The sequence below is a fragment of the Cucurbita pepo genome, chromosome 13 (assembly GCF_057944985.1).
Source record: "Cucurbita pepo subsp. pepo isolate OVF chromosome 13, ASM5794498v1, whole genome shotgun sequence".
Classification (NCBI taxonomy): Eukaryota; Viridiplantae; Streptophyta; class Magnoliopsida; order Cucurbitales; family Cucurbitaceae; genus Cucurbita; species Cucurbita pepo.
In genome coordinates, this window is record NC_141810.1 from 1,428,643 (window position 1) to 1,445,056 (window position 16,414).

The 16,414-nt window shown below is 36.6% G+C and overlaps 4 protein-coding genes, 1 long non-coding RNA gene and 4 other non-coding genes across 11 annotated transcripts; 5 read left to right on the forward strand and 4 right to left on the reverse strand.

Moving 5' to 3' along the window:
- Positions 1 to 3,238, forward strand: LOC111808102 (L10-interacting MYB domain-containing protein). Of its 3 annotated transcripts, XM_087116918.1 has the most exons (4): positions 1 to 238; positions 447 to 716; positions 2,180 to 2,525; positions 2,596 to 3,238. In XM_087116918.1, exons 2-4 carry the CDS (start codon positions 550 to 552, stop codon positions 3,142 to 3,144), a joined length of 1,062 nt encoding a protein of 353 aa, XP_086973044.1. In that variant the 5' UTR covers positions 1 to 238; positions 447 to 549; the 3' UTR covers positions 3,145 to 3,238. The 3 variants fall into 3 exon arrangements, with proteins under 3 accessions (XP_086973044.1, XP_086973043.1, XP_023549677.2); XM_087116917.1 differs by lacking the exon at positions 1 to 238 and having other exon boundaries at positions 315 to 716; XM_023693909.2 differs by lacking the exons at positions 1 to 238; positions 447 to 716 and adding an exon at positions 1,070 to 1,330 and having other exon boundaries at positions 2,596 to 3,237.
- LOC111808103 (uncharacterized) lies at positions 2,758 to 4,578 on the reverse strand. Its single transcript, XR_015411545.1, has 2 exons — positions 4,267 to 4,578; positions 2,758 to 3,103 (listed from the first exon to the last, which is right to left on the reverse strand). It is a non-coding gene; the product is annotated as an uncharacterized LOC111808103 (long non-coding RNA).
- LOC111809484 (small nucleolar RNA snoR31) lies at positions 3,790 to 3,883 on the reverse strand. The gene has a single exon (XR_002817253.1). It is a non-coding gene; the product is annotated as a small nucleolar RNA snoR31 (small nucleolar RNA).
- On the reverse strand, positions 4,003 to 4,095 carry LOC111809483 (small nucleolar RNA snoR31). The gene has a single exon (XR_002817252.1). It is a non-coding gene; the product is annotated as a small nucleolar RNA snoR31 (small nucleolar RNA).
- A 672-nt stretch (positions 4,579 to 5,250) lies between the features above and the next one.
- LOC111807982 (stellacyanin) lies at positions 5,251 to 6,713 on the forward strand. The gene is made up of 2 exons (XM_023693731.2): positions 5,251 to 5,547; positions 6,306 to 6,713. Exons 1-2 carry the CDS (start codon positions 5,373 to 5,375, stop codon positions 6,686 to 6,688), a joined length of 558 nt encoding a protein of 185 aa, XP_023549499.2. The 5' UTR covers positions 5,251 to 5,372; the 3' UTR covers positions 6,689 to 6,713.
- Positions 6,714 to 7,136: 423 nt separating this feature from the next.
- LOC111809482 (small nucleolar RNA Z107/R87) lies at positions 7,137 to 7,235 on the forward strand. The gene has a single exon (XR_002817251.1). It is a non-coding gene; the product is annotated as a small nucleolar RNA Z107/R87 (small nucleolar RNA).
- Positions 7,236 to 7,559: 324 nt separating this feature from the next.
- LOC111809481 (small nucleolar RNA snoR31/Z110/Z27) lies at positions 7,560 to 7,656 on the forward strand. The gene has a single exon (XR_002817250.1). It is a non-coding gene; the product is annotated as a small nucleolar RNA snoR31/Z110/Z27 (small nucleolar RNA).
- A 360-nt stretch (positions 7,657 to 8,016) lies between these two features.
- On the reverse strand, positions 8,017 to 10,423 carry LOC111807981 (uncharacterized). The gene is given in 5 exon segments (XM_023693729.2): positions 8,017 to 8,439; positions 8,441 to 9,433; positions 9,560 to 9,637; positions 10,033 to 10,133; positions 10,375 to 10,423. Coding segments are annotated over 4 exon segments (1,455 nt in total). The 5' UTR covers positions 10,129 to 10,133; positions 10,375 to 10,423; the 3' UTR covers positions 8,017 to 8,151.
- Positions 10,424 to 12,902: 2,479 nt separating this feature from the next.
- Positions 12,903 to 13,635, forward strand: LOC111808215 (ethylene-responsive transcription factor ERF105). Its single transcript, XM_023694060.2, has one exon. It carries the CDS (start codon positions 12,960 to 12,962, stop codon positions 13,632 to 13,634), a length of 675 nt encoding a protein of 224 aa, XP_023549828.2. The 5' UTR covers positions 12,903 to 12,959; the 3' UTR covers position 13,635.
- Positions 13,636 to 16,414: the final 2,779 nt, after the last annotated feature.

Sequence of the window (16,414 nt, forward strand, 5' to 3'; positions counted from 1 at the left end):
GTGTCCAAGGACCCTCAGTCAGGGCAAACGTGTCATTTTGCTCCTCCATTCATTATATGGGTCCAAGGAACCCAATTAGAATACCACAAGTGAAGAGAAAGTTAGGGAGAGAAAAGTGAGAGGAGATAGAGGGATCCTCTCGAACAATTTAATAGGGAGGTTGATCTTCAACATCTGTGAAGAAACTCGACTGAAAAACGTGATTCGAGTCAGAATCCCGAGAGGTCACCCAAGAATGGTAAAACAAAAAACGAACCTCTTCTGACACTCAAATCTCATTCTATGTTGAGGCTAAACTCAAGAAAAAAAAAAACCAAAACTTAGCTTGTAACACGATCTAAAGCTTTGATAAAGGGATCAATGGAATTTGAGTTCATAATCGAAAGATATGAAAATAGAAAAAACCAAGAAATTGATCAGAAATCGTTTTGTGTAACAAATTGCAGGAGAGAGAAGAAATTCCAGCAGCCACTAGTAGGCGGTGAAACGCAGCTTGGCAGGCGGAGGACACATGTCAAGTGTCAACTAGAGCAACGCAGCTCCAGCGAAATGGCGTCTCGTTTCGCCTTCAAACCCAAACCAACCCGCAGTCCACACGAGCAAATTGACTCACTAACCGGAACCGGAGTGCCTAAACCACGACTACAGAACCTCCGCCAACGCGTGGTACTCGCGAGTAGCCACTTCCCCACAGGGGACTATTATGAGCTTACAAGGTATTCAGCACACCCCTAAGCTAGATAATCGGTCATTACAGCTCGCCCTAAGGAACTCTTAGGTATCAAATGAAAGGACAGAGAACCAGTGAAGGAACCAGATGTCCTAGAGCCAATTAGGAGAAGTGGGAATCTATTAAGCTTAGGATGCGATGAGGGCGTACAAAGAGCCTACAAGTAGGTGGCGTAATTTTTATACTCATCCTTGCTATGTTTTCCATGAGAATGATGAAAGCTTAGGATGCGATGAAAGCCTACAATTAAAAACTCTCGAGATCGACCCGGTTGAGACCGTTTTAACAACCTTTGACTAAACCGAACCAAAAGTGTGTATTGTTTTGGTGAGTCAAAAATCATGATAGAAAGTGCTTTTGGAACCCTTTAGGTTTTTTTTTTTTTTTTTTTTTTTTGGTTTAGGGTTTAAGAAAAAGTGAGAAGAGGAGATGGAATTAGAAGAAGCACTTTCCGTCAACTCTCTTTTGATTCACTCATCCCTTTCCGCCCTAATTTCTGTCTTCTTCTTCTTCTTCTTCAAATGTTTACCATAAATCTGCCACTGCCTTCCTTCCTCGGCTCTCCCCATTAATTACTCCATTCTTCACTCTCTTCTTAAGGTACGCTTCTAACTTTTTCTTTTTCTTCTCCTTTTTTATTTCGATTCTTCGTTCTTTCTGTTCTGGTTGAAATAAACAATTGTTTTCTCTTTTTTCTGATCGGCGAAGGACTTATTGGACTGTTTCCCTCTGTTTGTTCACCATTGTTTCTCATTCATTGTTCAGTTCCTCTGGCATCACTTTAGTATTCGAAACCTTTATTCTTCAAATGGGTTCAGATGAGCAGAGAGAATTGGGATTTTGTGCTTGATATTTTTAAACAGGGGATTGCTATTCTCTGTGTCCAGGCTTTATTCATATTGCCTTTCATTACTATTCTCCTCCAACTCATAATGTATGATGACACTGAATCGTGTCAAATTTTGAGTTGATTGAGTTGATGATTAATAGTGCTAATTTAGGGCAAGGAATACTCTCTCGTATGAGGTATTGGACAAAGTAAAGTTATGAGAGCTTATGCTCAAAGTGGACAATATCATACCATTGTGGAGGGTCGTGTTTATCTAACAAATAGAACTAACATCAATATCAATTATAACCCTATTACCAGATTAGTTGGGTTGCAAAGCTTCAACCCAACCAAACTAAAAAAAAAATCCAATTCAACCCAATTTTTATGATTTGGGTTGAATAGTCCAAATTGATTAGATTATTAGGTAGATTAATACTCCTTGCGGCGGCATATTTACGGTATGTCTAAGTTTATCCCTTATTCAATAAAACTGTATGAATTTGAGTCACTAAAAGGATGAGCTGCTGGGTCACAGAGAAAATAGAATCATTTCTTGCTCTTTACATTATAAACTTGTCTATATGTTCCTATTTACATATCTACTATTTACGTATCAGAATGTCCAAGAGTTTAGCTGCCAGTGATGAAAAGGAGAGGCAAACAAAGGCAATTTGGGATGATGTTACTGTTGATTCATTCATAAATGTCTGTATTACTGAGACTTTAAATGGGAATAGACCTCATGGCCATTTTACCAAAATTGGATGGAGGAATGTAGTTAAGAACTTCCATGCAAAGACAGGAAGAAACTACGGATACAAGCAGCTCAAGAACAAATGGACAACGCTCAAAAAAGACTGGCAAGTCTGGAATGATTTGATTGGAACTGATAAACAATTAGAATGGGACACTCAGAGGCAAACCATTGATGCCACTAGTCAATGGTGGGATAGCAAATTGAAGGTAATAATCATCTTTGAATTCCTATGACAATTCTTAACTTTCAATCCAACGATGTGATATCATTTAACAGATTCTTCCTGAGGCAACTAAGTTTCGTGCAAAAGGACTGAAAAATGTGGAGATCTTGAACATTCTCTTTAAAGATGTTGCAGCAGGCAATGGAGGAGGAGCATGGGTGCCAAACCCAACTCGGGTTGTTCTACGTAAGTCTTCAAGTGATGACACGATAGGAGACACAAAGTTGAATGAGAATGAGTTTATTAACAATGTTGAAAGTAACACTAACACTAATGAAGTTAATACGAGTGCAACTTATAGTCAAGGCAGTGAGAAAAGGAGGAAAAGAGTAGAAGATTCAAAAGTTGGTTCGTCTTCTTTGAGGTTGTTCGAGGCATTAGATCGTCTTTGTGATGCCATAGAATACAGAAGAAGAGATTTATCAGGATGTAGTACACTTGAAGTAATGGAAACTTTAAGGGGGATGCCTGGAATTGTGGAAGGTGATGAGTTGTATATGAAGGCTGCTGATATCCTTATCAAAAGAGAAAATAGGGAGATGTTTGTTGCTTTAAGAAAGCCTGAGATTCAAATTACATGGCTTAAACAAAAAAGAGTTTGACATAAATGCACATTATACATACAAATATTATAGCCTCTAGAGTAGTTTGGGTTTAACCCGATGTAATCAATAGAACTATGGGGTTGTAAATGCAAATCCATGGTTTATCAATGCTTAGCTGCTCCTTTCTATCATGATTTTGCTTTTAAATGATTTTTTTGGAAATAAGAGAGAGAATCATTTGAATCCATTTGAACAATGCATTACCCGATGCGAGATATATTGTTGACTCAATTAAGAACTTAGATTAAATAAAATTAAAGATTAGATCACATCAGTGATTTCCTAGGAATAGTTCTTGGTTAATCTGTCAAGCCACTTAGAATTGGAAGCGAACACCAAAATGCATCGTCAATTTTTTTTATTTAAAAACACTTAAAAGCCATTCAAGATAGTAGAAGTTAAAATAACTATATTTAACTCAAAGAAAACAATACTGTAGAAAAAAATGTAACAAAAAATCAGACCACACACTATGAAAGCAAACCACGTAATAATTGTGGCGAAAACACTAAAGCTTGAATACTATAATCCAGGTGCAGCGGTCAATCGCAACACAGATTTAAACTTGTGCATTCAACATTAGAAAACTAGGAAAAGAAAAAGAACAGAGAAGAAAACGGAGAGATGGATTGATAGACGAAAGTAGATTCAGAAGCTAACAGTAGCATCAACAGATAATGATTACATTATCTCAGATCAAGTGTTGGATTAATAGTAATTGCTTCATCCTCATCCACTAATTCGCGCAAACTACATTACGACAGAAATTGTACAAGAAATCACATGAAATGCATCACAGATTAAATCTACGAAAGAAGAAGAAGAAGCGACAAAAAAACAGGAAGTCACGGCAAAGTAGATTCAGAAGCTAACAGTAGCATCAACCGATAATGAATACATTATCTCAGATCAAGTGTTGGATTATAGTAATTGCTTCATCCTCATCCACTAATTCGCCCAAACAACATTACGACAGAAATTTTACAAGAAATCACATGAAATGCGTCACAGATTAAATCGACGAAAGAAGAAGAAGAAACGAAAAAACAGGTACTCACGGCAATCCAAGACAGAATCGGGAAAACCAAATCAAAACATGCAAAATCAGAAGAAACTCACAAGAACAGAGAGCATCCTTGAAGAAGAATAAGGATGCAATAGATTAGACGGGAAGCTACATCAACGAAACTGTAACCATTGAAGAAAACAGAGAAATGGGAGGCAAAGGAAGTTTATGAAGTTTCACATTCGGCCGCTTCACTGATTTATGGAGCACAAGATTTTGCCCTAATTTTTGTTTTGGTCACGTGGTGGTCACGTGACCGACTCCCTGGATTTGGCAACTTACCATAATACCCTGCTTACGTTTTAAAATAAGATAAAGAATTAACAATTAATTGCTTCTTACGACGTCGTATTAATGAAATTTTATTTTTCAATTAAAATTTAATTGGATATTTTTTCAATATTATAAAAACAAAACTATAAGATTTTCATCAAAGTTTTGTGAAATGTACATTTCATAAAAAAGAAATCTGAGGTTATGATAGTAAATGGAGTTGAGTGGGCCTACTCTCGAAGGCCTCATTCATATCTCGATGAGTGTATCTACACGTTCAATAATTATAATTTAATTCTTATCGATATTTTGTAATGAATTTTTATTGAATATAGTCAATAAAAATAATTTTCACACAAGAAAATACTCGCATGCCTTTTTTTTTCACGAGTCGTGCTCAATATTGACATAGATAAAAAAATATCGGTTATTTTACTAGGGAGCCCAAAGTCATACCCATGAGCAATATTGTGACCAAAAGTTAGGCTACCTACTTGCTCACCAAGGCAACCTACTAAACTTTCATGAGCCTATTCGAATAACTTTAGCCAGCTAAATCGTCCCATTTTCGGCTTCAACATGGATCAAATCACGAACCCTCAAAGTTTTCGGCTTCAACATGGATCAAATCACGAACCCTCAAAGTTAACGGAGTCTATTGTACCATTAAAGAGTCTATTGTATATCTAACGACGGAGCAACGGGATAGTATCCGAAAAGTCAAAGGAGGTAGACAATTGGTTGGGGTTGGAGTTGGAGGTTTAGCTGCTTGGGCTTTATAAACAAGGGGGAAGAAATGGAAGTTGGCGGAGTTAGGTAAGCTAAAAAGAGAGGAAATGAAAGCTTAGTTTAAGTATAAATTGGGAAGTGGGTGATTCTAATAGCGATGGCTATGGCTATGGCAAAGAACATTTGGGTCTATGTGTTGGTGATCATTGGAGGGCTTGCATTGAGCTGCAATGCCACAACGTACATTGTAGGAGACACTTCTGGTTGGGATATCAGCACCGATCTCGACGCTTGGTCTCAGGGCAAGAGGTTCTATGTGGGAGATGTTCTTGGTACGATCTTATCTGTGTTCATTTACATTCATTTTTGGCTATGCACGGTTGAGTTTACTGTACTTTCTCTATGTAATTTTTGTTGGATGATGAAAGTTCCACGTCGGCTAATTTAGAAAATGATCATGAGTTTATAATCAAAGAATACTCTTTCCATTGATATGAGGCCTCTTGTAAAGTCCAAAGCAAAGTCATGCGAGCTTATGCTCAAACTGGACAATATCATTTCATTGTAGAGAGTCGTGTTTGTCTAAACTTAGTCATGCCCAATAGAATCCTCAAATGTCGAACAAAGAACTCCAAAAGAGAAAGGAGGCGAGGCTCCTCGAAGGCATGGTAAAAAATGACTAAGACTCCAGAAGAAAAGAAGTCGAGACTCGATTGAGAGGAGGTGAATTTAGGGAATGATCATGGGTTTATAATCTGATATCATGCCCTAAACTTAGTCATGTCAATAGAATTCTCAAACGACGAACAAAAGACTCCAAAAGAAAAAGGAGTCAAGGCTCTTCGAAGGCATGGTAAAAAATGACTAAGACTCTAAAAGAAAAGGAGTCGAGCCTCGATTAGAGAGAGGTGAATTTAGGGAATGATCATGAGTTTATAATCAAATAATACTCTCTCCATCCATTTGTATGAGGCCTTTTGGGATGCCCAAAGCAAAGCCATGAGAGCTTGTGCTCAAAGTGGACAATATCATACCATTGTAAGAGTCGTGTTCGTCTGACCATCTTATAATTCTCTCTCTATATATACAGTGTTCCAATACTCGTCGTCGCAAAGCTTAAACGAAGTGACGAGAGAGAATTACAATACCTGCAACACCACCAATGTTCTAAAAGCCTACACAAACGGAAACACTACCGTCACGCTGTCGCAGCCCGGCCAAAGATTCTTCGTTTCCGGCAACAGGTTGCTCTGTCTCGGCGGAATGAAGATGCAAGTCAACGTCGAGAACAACCAATCATTCTCCCCGGCCGCCGCTCCTCAGCCACCGCCGCAGTCTGACGGCCTCCCTCGGCCCTCCTCCAAAACCGACAACAATGGCGTTCCGAGCGGCTCGACTCGGCTTGTGATCGGAGGAAAAGAGGCACTTGGGATTGTCTTTGCGTGTTATGTCATCTCCTTGGCCTTTATATAATATTTTTGAGTTTTTATTTGTTTTATATTATATTATTTATATTGGATAATATTTGTTAAATGTTATATTTTGATATTTTATTTAAGTTTTTATTTATTTGGGCCGAACTTGGAAGCCCAATTAGATTGGGGGCATTGGGCTTCTTCAAGGACGAGCCCAGCCGAAAGCCTAGCGGCGGAAACAGAAACCCTAATGCCAGTACTCAGTTACCTCTTCCCCCCCTATTTAAACCCACGGAGCAGAACCAATCTTTTCTCATCGCTTCAGTCACCATTCTTTTGATTTCAGCGGCGGCCACAGTTTTCAGGCTTAGATTGTTCGATTTTGTTGCTTCTTAGCTCCGTTTGAAAATTCTGGATTCTCCATCTCTGTTTGAAATTGTTTGTGTTCTTGATAGATCCACTTGTTTATGGATGAATTTCATTGTTTTCTGATTATATGTACGAATGGTGGCTTTGATGATTTCCTAAAAGATCAAGCTCAACAGACCGGAATGCAGGTTTCTTTTCGAAACTTGCGTGTCGATTACTTTCGAAACTGAGCCATCTCCTCTGTTTTTTATGTTTTCATTCTCTCTGTTTGAAAGAAATCAGGCTGGTTTTGTTTGTTGTTGTGTTTCTTTTGGGAAAGGGAAGGTTACAATGAGGATAAAGAAGCTCCCTCTTCTGATATCCATTGAGGAGAATCTGCTGGCAGAATCGAACCTAATAATCTCCATTGCCTTCTGAGTATTCCATTCTCTTTTCCAACTTTTCAAAACTCTTCCGAATTGCAATTTCAAGTCTGTTTTCGTTGTGGGTTAGATTGGGCTTTGTTTCTTTTGTAGATTATTTTTATTGTTTGTTTTTATGTTACTTTCCTGTCTTTTATGTTCATCAAGTGATGAAATGAGGAATAATCTTAGGACACCTTCCTACACAGTAAAGCCATGCTGTGGATGAGAACAAAATTTCCTTTCTGATGATGATATATATTTCCATCTGGGTTTTTTTAAAGTGTTTTGACATTTTCTGATGAAATTGGAGTCGATTATATTTCCTAAATCGACAAAGAGGTGATAGGGAAGATCTCTGTCGGTCTACTGTAAAGGATTTTGGATTGTTGTTTTCAGGCATGATGGAGTTCAGTAATCAATTGGAGGACCAAAGATGTTATTTAAAATAAATTGAAGAACAAAATTAATATATCTTAGAAGAACATGAAATAAGACTTTATAATGAAGCAGCGAAAAATAATTGTCAATTGATGAAAATAAAGGTACGAGGAAGTTTGATAATTAAAATTAATTGTGAAACAAATCTTGAGAATTAAAAACAATTTCAAACAAGAAAAAGAATTTCAAATCAGTACTATATTCTGAAGAACAAACTTTGATTTCCAAACATTATGTTCTGAAGAAGAAACTTTGATTTTAAAAATTGGAATATAATCAATAACCGTAAACCAGTTATAGCTGAGATTTTCTATTTACGTACCTTAATTCTTCTAATACGCCTTTTATTGTGGAACCTCATTCCATGTCGATTACGAAGCAGCTTCCACCAATGCAATTTCTTTACACCCTTCTTCCCACATTTCATCTCCAATGCATCTTTCTTTTTCAGAGCTTTCGATCTCCGTACATGGCTTCGAAGCTCTTTAGCAAGCGCCTGAAACTTCCCAACTTGATTCGTGCGACACTCGCTTCTGATTGCTGTATTTTCTACTACCTTCTCATATCTATCTTCCGTACTAGTTAGTTTTTTGTTATTTGTTGGATGGATGGAAGATTTTTCTTACCCGAGTCCACATGAAGCTATGGCTGTTATGGTGGTGGTGGAAGATAATGCCTAGTTTGTTTTTGAGTCTCTTGAACCGTCCTATTGCTCTCTTGGACTCTTTTTTCCCATGGCTGTATCTGCTACTACTTGCCTCTGAACTATTTGCTGGCGGTTCATCTTGGTGGCTTGGGGAAGAAAAGTCATCAAGGGTTTCACTTTCACTGGTCTGTTGAGTTGTCCAACTTGAAGAAGACGCTGAATCTGTGAATTCTGATTCTTGCTGAGTGGCCAAATGGGTCTTGTTATGGGTTCTCTCCCTTCTTACTTCCCTGGAGGGATGGTCCAGCAAAGTTGGCTTCATTACCATATGAGGACCATATGAATTTTGGCTCCTCTGTACACGACTTTGACTTGGTTTTTTTCTGGGCATGATTGTTGCCTTGGATCCTACTGAACCTCCAGATTTATCTATCAGAGTCATTGGATTTACAAATTTGTGTTGTTTGGATAGGTGAGTTTCAACGGCAAGTGGTTTCCTGCTTTCTTCATTGCCTTGACTCAGAGGCAATCTGAATCCATGAACGAACTCAGAGCAATGGGGTGTCACTACCGCCTTAACATTCTGTGCACCAACAAGATGACCTTTTATCTGTCTGGCGCTTATAGTTGAGTGATCTGTCCTTGACTGAACTTTCTGGCGGTTTAATGTCTCATTCCCTTTAAGAACAGACCGCCCACAGTAACTGATATGGCTTCTTTTACTTTGACTTGTATATCGTTGCAGTGATAGAATGTGGTGTTCAATTCTTCTGAGTGCTGAACTGATGCCCTGTAATATTAAGTCAGTCGTAGCATTTGAAGCTGAACCTCTGGCCCTCTTTGGGGTGTGTTTCATCCATTCAACAACTTCTTCGTCCAGTGGCTTAGACTGTTTATCATCTTTGTGTAGAAATTTGTAAAAAATGCCGGAGTCTGTTGCCATGTTCTGCACAAACTCAAAAGGGAATGCATGTTACTAGACAGCTTCATGAAATTAGAACTTGAACTATTTTTCTTGACATTGATCTGCGTCCAATTGTTTTTCTTTTTCTAAGCAGAATGAAATATAAACCTTTGGGAGAAACTCAAGAACTTCAGCAGTAGCATCATCGAGCAAATTCTTCAATAAAATCTGTGCCCTTTCATCCAGCTGCTTCGACAATAAAAGCCAAACTAAAACACTCAAATGTTCAAGTAGAAAACTCACTCAAACAGCCTTATCTCACAATCTCTATCATGCTAAATCCATATAGAAATCACAAGGTAGCCGAAATCTACTGATCTGCAAGTTCGGTAAGATAGTTTCATGCTTGATAAGATCAGACTATGAGTATAATGGTTGAACAAGTCTGGTTCTTACGATTGCATTTATGGAATCGGAATGAAGTTTCTTAAATTATATCGACAAAAAACACTTCTGAATTGAAATTTGGCAGATTTTCGTCAAGTCGTTTAAAGTGAAAACAAGCTTAAAATGACGTAGAATTCGAAAAACTATAAATGAAACGAGAATAAGAACGAGATGACTAATCCAGGGAGGCTTACAAGTTCTGAAGGTGCGTCTCGCAAACAACTCTTCAGGAGTAGGATGTATAATTCCCTCAGAGCTAGGAGATCAAGATATGACTCATCAACATCCATATTGCCTGAGAAATTACAGGCCAACTACTCAAGCTTCAGAATAAACTCAACTTAGGTAGCAACTAACGAAAACAATGTGTATCAAACTGATGGTAGAAAAATTAGGGCAGGAGGAATATGAAGACAACATGAACATAATTTACAATTACAAATACTCTGTAGATTAACGATACTATTCCGATTCCGAAATCGAGTAGCAGAAAAGGCAAAGGACAATGAACGAATGGATAAGAAGAATATACTTACAAATTTCCTCTCGTTTCTGGCATTCGTAAAGCTTCGATTCGTCCTTCAATTTTTTGGTTACTCGTTGAGGAGTTGAACAGACGCTATATATATGTTGAAGCGCTTCTACCGCTGGTTGATTTTTTTACTTTATTTTATTATTATTTTTTTTTTTTATATGATATATAATTCAAACTTACACCAAAATTAAAAGTTAAAATAATATCGCTTTCATTTACTACTTTCATGTATTATTTTATTATTATATTTTTAAAAAGTTGAATTATTATATTTTTAAAAAGTGCAACTTTGTGTATATGTCTAGCAAACATGAAATGCATCAAAATGTATTAGTGGGATGCAACTAGTCTTGTTTGTTAGTTTGTAATATTACTTTCAACGTTCCTTTCAAACTCTCCTTTCAAAATCTCTTTACCCCGATTTATAAATCTTATTCTGAAACCAAATCCAGAAGTTTGTTGACTCACTCAATGTTGAGATTGAGTGTTGCATAATCGTTTATAACAAACTCACACATGAAAGCTGAGGTGAAGGCCCAGTTGCTTATCGATGGACTAAGGATCCTTGAAAATTGAATCTAAGAAGAGAATCAATATGGGTTCGTACAAAAGGAGTCGAGGCTGATAAGTCAACCCTAATTCTCAGCCCAACGATCCAAACTTTTGTTTTAACAAGCCTTAATTAACACCTCATTATACGAAATTTGGATCGACCAATAGATAAGGCGGATCAACCAAAAGATAAGGTTGGCTAGAATTAGATTACCTCTCAATCGGAGTGATAAGGTGGATCAACCAAGAGATAAGGCTAGAATTAGATTACCTCTCAATCGGAGATAGAAGCATTTGAAACCTTGTTCTAAATTGGGTCACTCCACAATTTAACTTGATCAAGGCTTGATTGAATGGCCCGGATGGAATCTACACTAGAATTGTTTGAAACTTATAAATGACAAAATTGATGCTCGCTCGGATTTAAAAGGAAAACGTCTCAATTCGAGATCTCAATTTCATTCCTTCACCAATCTCATTTTTATATAACATGGGTATTTATAGTCTCCCACCTTGTGGCCAGGATTTATTCTCGATCTCCTCTAATCTCCACACAATACTAAGTCAAATTGACCATTTTACCCTTACCTATTTAGATCAGATCCCGGAGAAGGAGGCAATTATGCCAAGCTCAACTATCCTCCTCAACCTCGGCTAGATAGGTCGAGGCCAAGGTGCACCATCCTTCTCAAGAACAGGTCAACCCTCGACCCAAAACACTATTAATTGTCCTAATCCTCTTCTCTACACTTTCCGAGACCGAAACGAGCTAATCTAAAGAGACGTACGAACAAAAGCAATGGCTTCTAGAAGCAATTACATGGAGAAAAGTTGAAATAGATGAGGAGGCAAGATTATCAAACATGAAAGGGTCCCATTATGGGAAAGAAAATGGTCAAATTCATTCACTTTAGTACAAGGGAGGGCCCATTTAATTAAAGGCTTCTACGCAACTCGGCTCTCTCAAGTGGGCTGCTCCCAAATACAATGCCCTTCTAGAACAATACTTTTAACCGTTTTTTTTTAAAATAAATAATTCAAATATAATTTAGTAAACGTAAATAATTAAATATTAGATCTCCAGAAGCCGCCAACTTCTCAGCCGACCACGTGGAACCCACGTGGATATTATTGTCTTTTTGTAGCTCTATGGTAATTTTGTCAATGCTTCAAATTTTAATTATAATAAGCTTTAAACCTTCAGTTATTAGTTCATATATTATAAAATATAATCATTTTAATTCTTATTTACCTAATATTCATAACCAAAACTAATTTATAAATATATTATAAATTTTAAAATTTTAAAATTTTAAAATTTTAATTAATTATTTTTAAAAATATGAGGACTAAAATAGATATTTTATAAATTTAGAGTTTAAAATCAAATAAACCCTAAAATTTATAAATATATTTTCTTTAGTGTTAATTAACATAAATTACCAAAAATGAGTATTTTAGAGAATTTTTAAAAGATATTTTTTAAATAGTAATTAATTTTTTTATATAAAAAAAGATATAAGGGATGAAAAATAAATACTTTAACTTATTTTAAATTGATTTTTTTTTATTTTTTTTATAATTTTTTGAATATATATATATAATATATAATATTATTAATCGTATCAGACTCGTCTACGTAACAAATTCTATGGTCTTCAAATAAATAAAAATTCAAACAATTAAAATATAAAAAATAGATTTCTTAGTTTTTTTTTTTTTTTTTTTTTTTTAAATTATAAAAACAATAAATTAATAAAATAAAATAAAAAAAGTGAATTTTTATTTTCTTTTTTCAACAAAAAGTAAAAACATAATCCAACCCGTACGAAGCTCCCTGGAAATCCCAAATCATTCGTGGAGCCCACATGAAATTACCCTTTTACCCTCATCTCCCCCAAATTATGCCCCTTCCTCTCCCTTTCCCCGAACCTCCATGGAAACCTCCTTTCTCCTCCCCTTTATAAACTCCATTTCTTCACTCCCAAATTTCCACTCAAAATCTTCTTCTTCTTCAAATTTCATCCGCCATTAATGGCTTCCATGGACGACGCTTCCACTTTAGATCTCATCAGCCAACATCTCCTCAACGATTTCAACTCCATTGAAGCTTTCACTTCAAGTCTCAACTTCGACAACAATGGAGTAAAGCCTCAAATTTCCGCCGCCCCTTTAAAGGTCAGTCCTCGGCGGCCGTCGCTAAACGTGGCGATTCCGCCCAAGATTTACTCTGTTGAACCCAAATCCGATGTGGGTATGAGCCGGCATTACAGGGGAGTACGCCGGCGGCCGTGGGGGAAATTCGCGGCGGAGATTCGAGACCCCAATAAACGTGGAGCTCGAGTTTGGCTTGGAACTTATGATACCGCCATTGAAGCTGCGAAAGCTTATGACAGAGCTGCTTTCAAGATGAGGGGAAGTAAAGCGATTTTGAATTTTCCTCTTGAAGCTGGAAAAGAGGTGGAAGAGCCGCCGTTGAAGGCGGAGGTTGGCCGGAAAAGGAGGAGAGAAAATGAGGCTGTGGAATTAGGGAACAAGACGGTGAAGAAAGAAGAGTCGCCGGAAACAACAGAGAAAGAAATTCCGGCGAGCGTTTGTCCGTTGACGCCGTCATGTTGGGCGACGGTTTGGGATTGTGATATGAATGGGATTTTTAGCGTGCCGCCGTTATCGCCGTTAATGGGATATCCTCAATGCACAGTCATTTAAATTGTGAAAAAGAAAATAAATTAATTTCGTTAAAATAAATAATTAAAAAAAAAACTCGTAAAACTTTGCGATGGTGAACATAAGCATTATCCAAGTTGACGAGAAGAATAAAAAATAAATAAAAAAATAAAAAATAAAAAAATAATATTTAAAAAAAACAAAAAAGAAATTATTTCTTTATTCATTTATTGAATTGGGAAATTTTGAATTTTATTTAGTAGATGTGTTGTAAAGGTTGAATGCCTAATAAGAAAATTGGGCAATGGATTATCTTATAATAATATTAATTATATTCGAGTTAATAGTTACGGTTTATAACAATAATATCTGCTTTCTCCGCTATTTATTCAGTAATTAAATAACCTAAAATTAATTAATTAATTAATTGTTCATAAAATATTTTAATAAATTACCTAGAAAAATGCTCGGAAAAGAATTAACCAAACGAACATCTTTAACACTCAGTTTTGTACTCAATGATTATGATTTATAATAATAGAGACAATTCTCGAGGTTTAACTAAATTAGAAAGTAAATTAAATATGCATAGATATATGTGGAAGTCGGAATGGCTCGAGATTGAGCTCGTCTCAACTTTCGACTTTTTTTAAAACTAATTTTAAGTGTATATGAACTGATAGAACGAATATCAATGAGATGAAATTATAGATCTACGAGTGTTCGTATAATTGAAACGTCGATATTTACATGATATTAGATTAGCCAAAACCGCTTATGTCGATACCCATAGTTTCGAGTGGTTTAAATTTTGTGGGTACTAAGAGTCGCTTTCTTATGGTCTATTCTCAACTTGACTTCTAAAACCAAAACCCTCACAAGTTGCATGACATTGACATTGTCCCCCCAAACAATAATATCCTTTTCATTTCTCTTATTTTTATTCCTCTTTTGTCCCTTTTGAATTTTTTTTTATGGGATTATTTAAAATATCATTTTTGTACCTAAATTTTGTATATTAAATTGTTACCGTATCAATTTTAGTCGTTTACTTAAACGGGCAGTTTAGTCCTCAACTTTATATATTTTATCTCATAAGTCCCTAAACTTTCGATTTCTGTGATGTCCCAAGTTGGTTGGGGAAGAGAACAGAACACTGTTTATAAGGGTGTGGAAACCTTCCCCTACCATATGGGTTTTAAAGCCTTGAGGGAAACCTGAAAGGGAAAGTCCAAAGAGGACAATATCTGTTAGCGGTGGATCTGGGTCGTTACAAATGGTATCAGAGCTAGACATTGGACGATGTGTCAGCCTTCTCGTTCTTCTCTGAAGGGAGGTAGACACGAGGTGGTGTGCCAATAAGAACGTTGGGCCCCAAAAGGGGTGGATGTGGAGGGGGTCCCACGTCGATTGGAGAAAGGAATGAGTGTCAGAGAGGACACTGGACCCCGAAGGGGGGTGGATTTGGAGGGGGTTCCACATTGATTGGAGAAAGGAACGAGTGTCAGCGAGGACGCTGGACCCCGAAGGGGGGTGGATTATGATGTCCCACATTGGTTGGGTAGGAGAACAAATCACCCTTTATAAGGGTGTGGAAACCTACTTGTTTTAAAGTCCGAAAGGTAAAGCCCAAAGAGGACAATATCTGCTAGCGATGGATCTTTTTTAAAATTTATTTCAAATTTTTTAATATGTCATATTATAAGATGACCTTCGACGATAGATAATTGTTACGTGTCGTTCACGACAAGAGTGTCTAGTAAGATATAATTAAAAAAAAAAATGTTGTAAATATTCAAGGACCTTACTGAGAAACGACCCTTCAAATATAGAGATCAAAATTGTAATACAATAAATTCTATAGGGACTAGATTGACCTTTTCGGGAGACATAGGTCCCATAAAAAGTAAATACTACATCAAATCAAATCATATAATCCATGGTTATCATAAAAATATCGACGAGAACGTTAATTTCTGAAAAAACGTAAAATATTTAAATTAACATCATATTTATTTATAGGTGTTCATATGGCTCAAGAACCTGACCAGCTTAGATTACTCAATCTAAACCATACAAGTTCAGTTGGGTTAGCTTTTTTTGGGGTTTGGGTCGGATTGAATTTTTAGAAAAACGAAAATTCGGGTAGGTTCGTGGGTTGAGATTTATTTCTATCGGGTCCACCCGACCAACCCGAAAATAGGGTTAAAATCCAACCCTAATTTTAAAATTATTATGGAAATTAAGAACATTTGACATTTGTAATCGATATTAGTGAAATAATTATATATATATATATATATATATATAGAAAAAACCCGACAACCCATATGAGATCCCACCTCAGTTGGAGAGGGGAACGAAACATTTCTTATAAGGTTGTGGAAACCTCTCCTTAGCAGACGACAATACGTAAAGAGTCAAGGCAAACAATATCTGCTATCAGTGGTTTTGAGTTGTGTACAACCGAACTTGAAAATAGAGGATTGGGTTGTGAAATCTATTCAATTTGCTCGAGTCACCAACCGAACGAACCCGAAATTTAAGATGGGTCTAAAAGATTTCTCGGATCTAACCCGTGTATACCGCTAATTTTGTTAATTAAGGAGGAGAAAGAAGTCAACTTGGTGATGGAGATGGTAAGAGGAAGAGATAAGGTTGAGGTTTGTTTTGGAGTGAAAGACGTGTGCGGTTGCTTCGTAAATGATATTAAATAAGAGCAACTTGGGATGGGAATGCTATTAATTCATGTGAGCCCCCACGTTTGTTTGGGACAACCTTCCTAACATTTTTTTATTTTTTATTTTTTATTTTTTTATCGG

Excerpts from the sequence above, each read along its gene's own strand:
- LOC111807982 (XM_023693731.2), top strand. The coding sequence starts at position 5,373 with ATGGCTATGGCTATGGCAAAGAACATTTGGGTCTATGTGTTGGTGATC. Across the intron at positions 5,548-6,305 it reads CTATGTGGGAGATGTTCTTG|TGTTCCAATACTCGTCGTCG; the intron begins GTACGATCTTAT and ends CTATATATACAG.
- LOC111808102 (XM_087116917.1), top strand. The coding sequence starts at position 361 with ATGGAATTTGAGTTCATAATCGAAAGATATGAAAATAGAAAAAACCAA. Across the intron at positions 717-2,179 it reads GACTATTATGAGCTTACAAG|AATGTCCAAGAGTTTAGCTG; the intron begins GTATTCAGCACA and ends TTTACGTATCAG. Across the intron at positions 2,526-2,595 it reads GGTGGGATAGCAAATTGAAG|ATTCTTCCTGAGGCAACTAA; the intron begins GTAATAATCATC and ends ATCATTTAACAG.
- LOC111808215 (XM_023694060.2), top strand. The coding sequence starts at position 12,960 with ATGGCTTCCATGGACGACGCTTCCACTTTAGATCTCATCAGCCAACAT.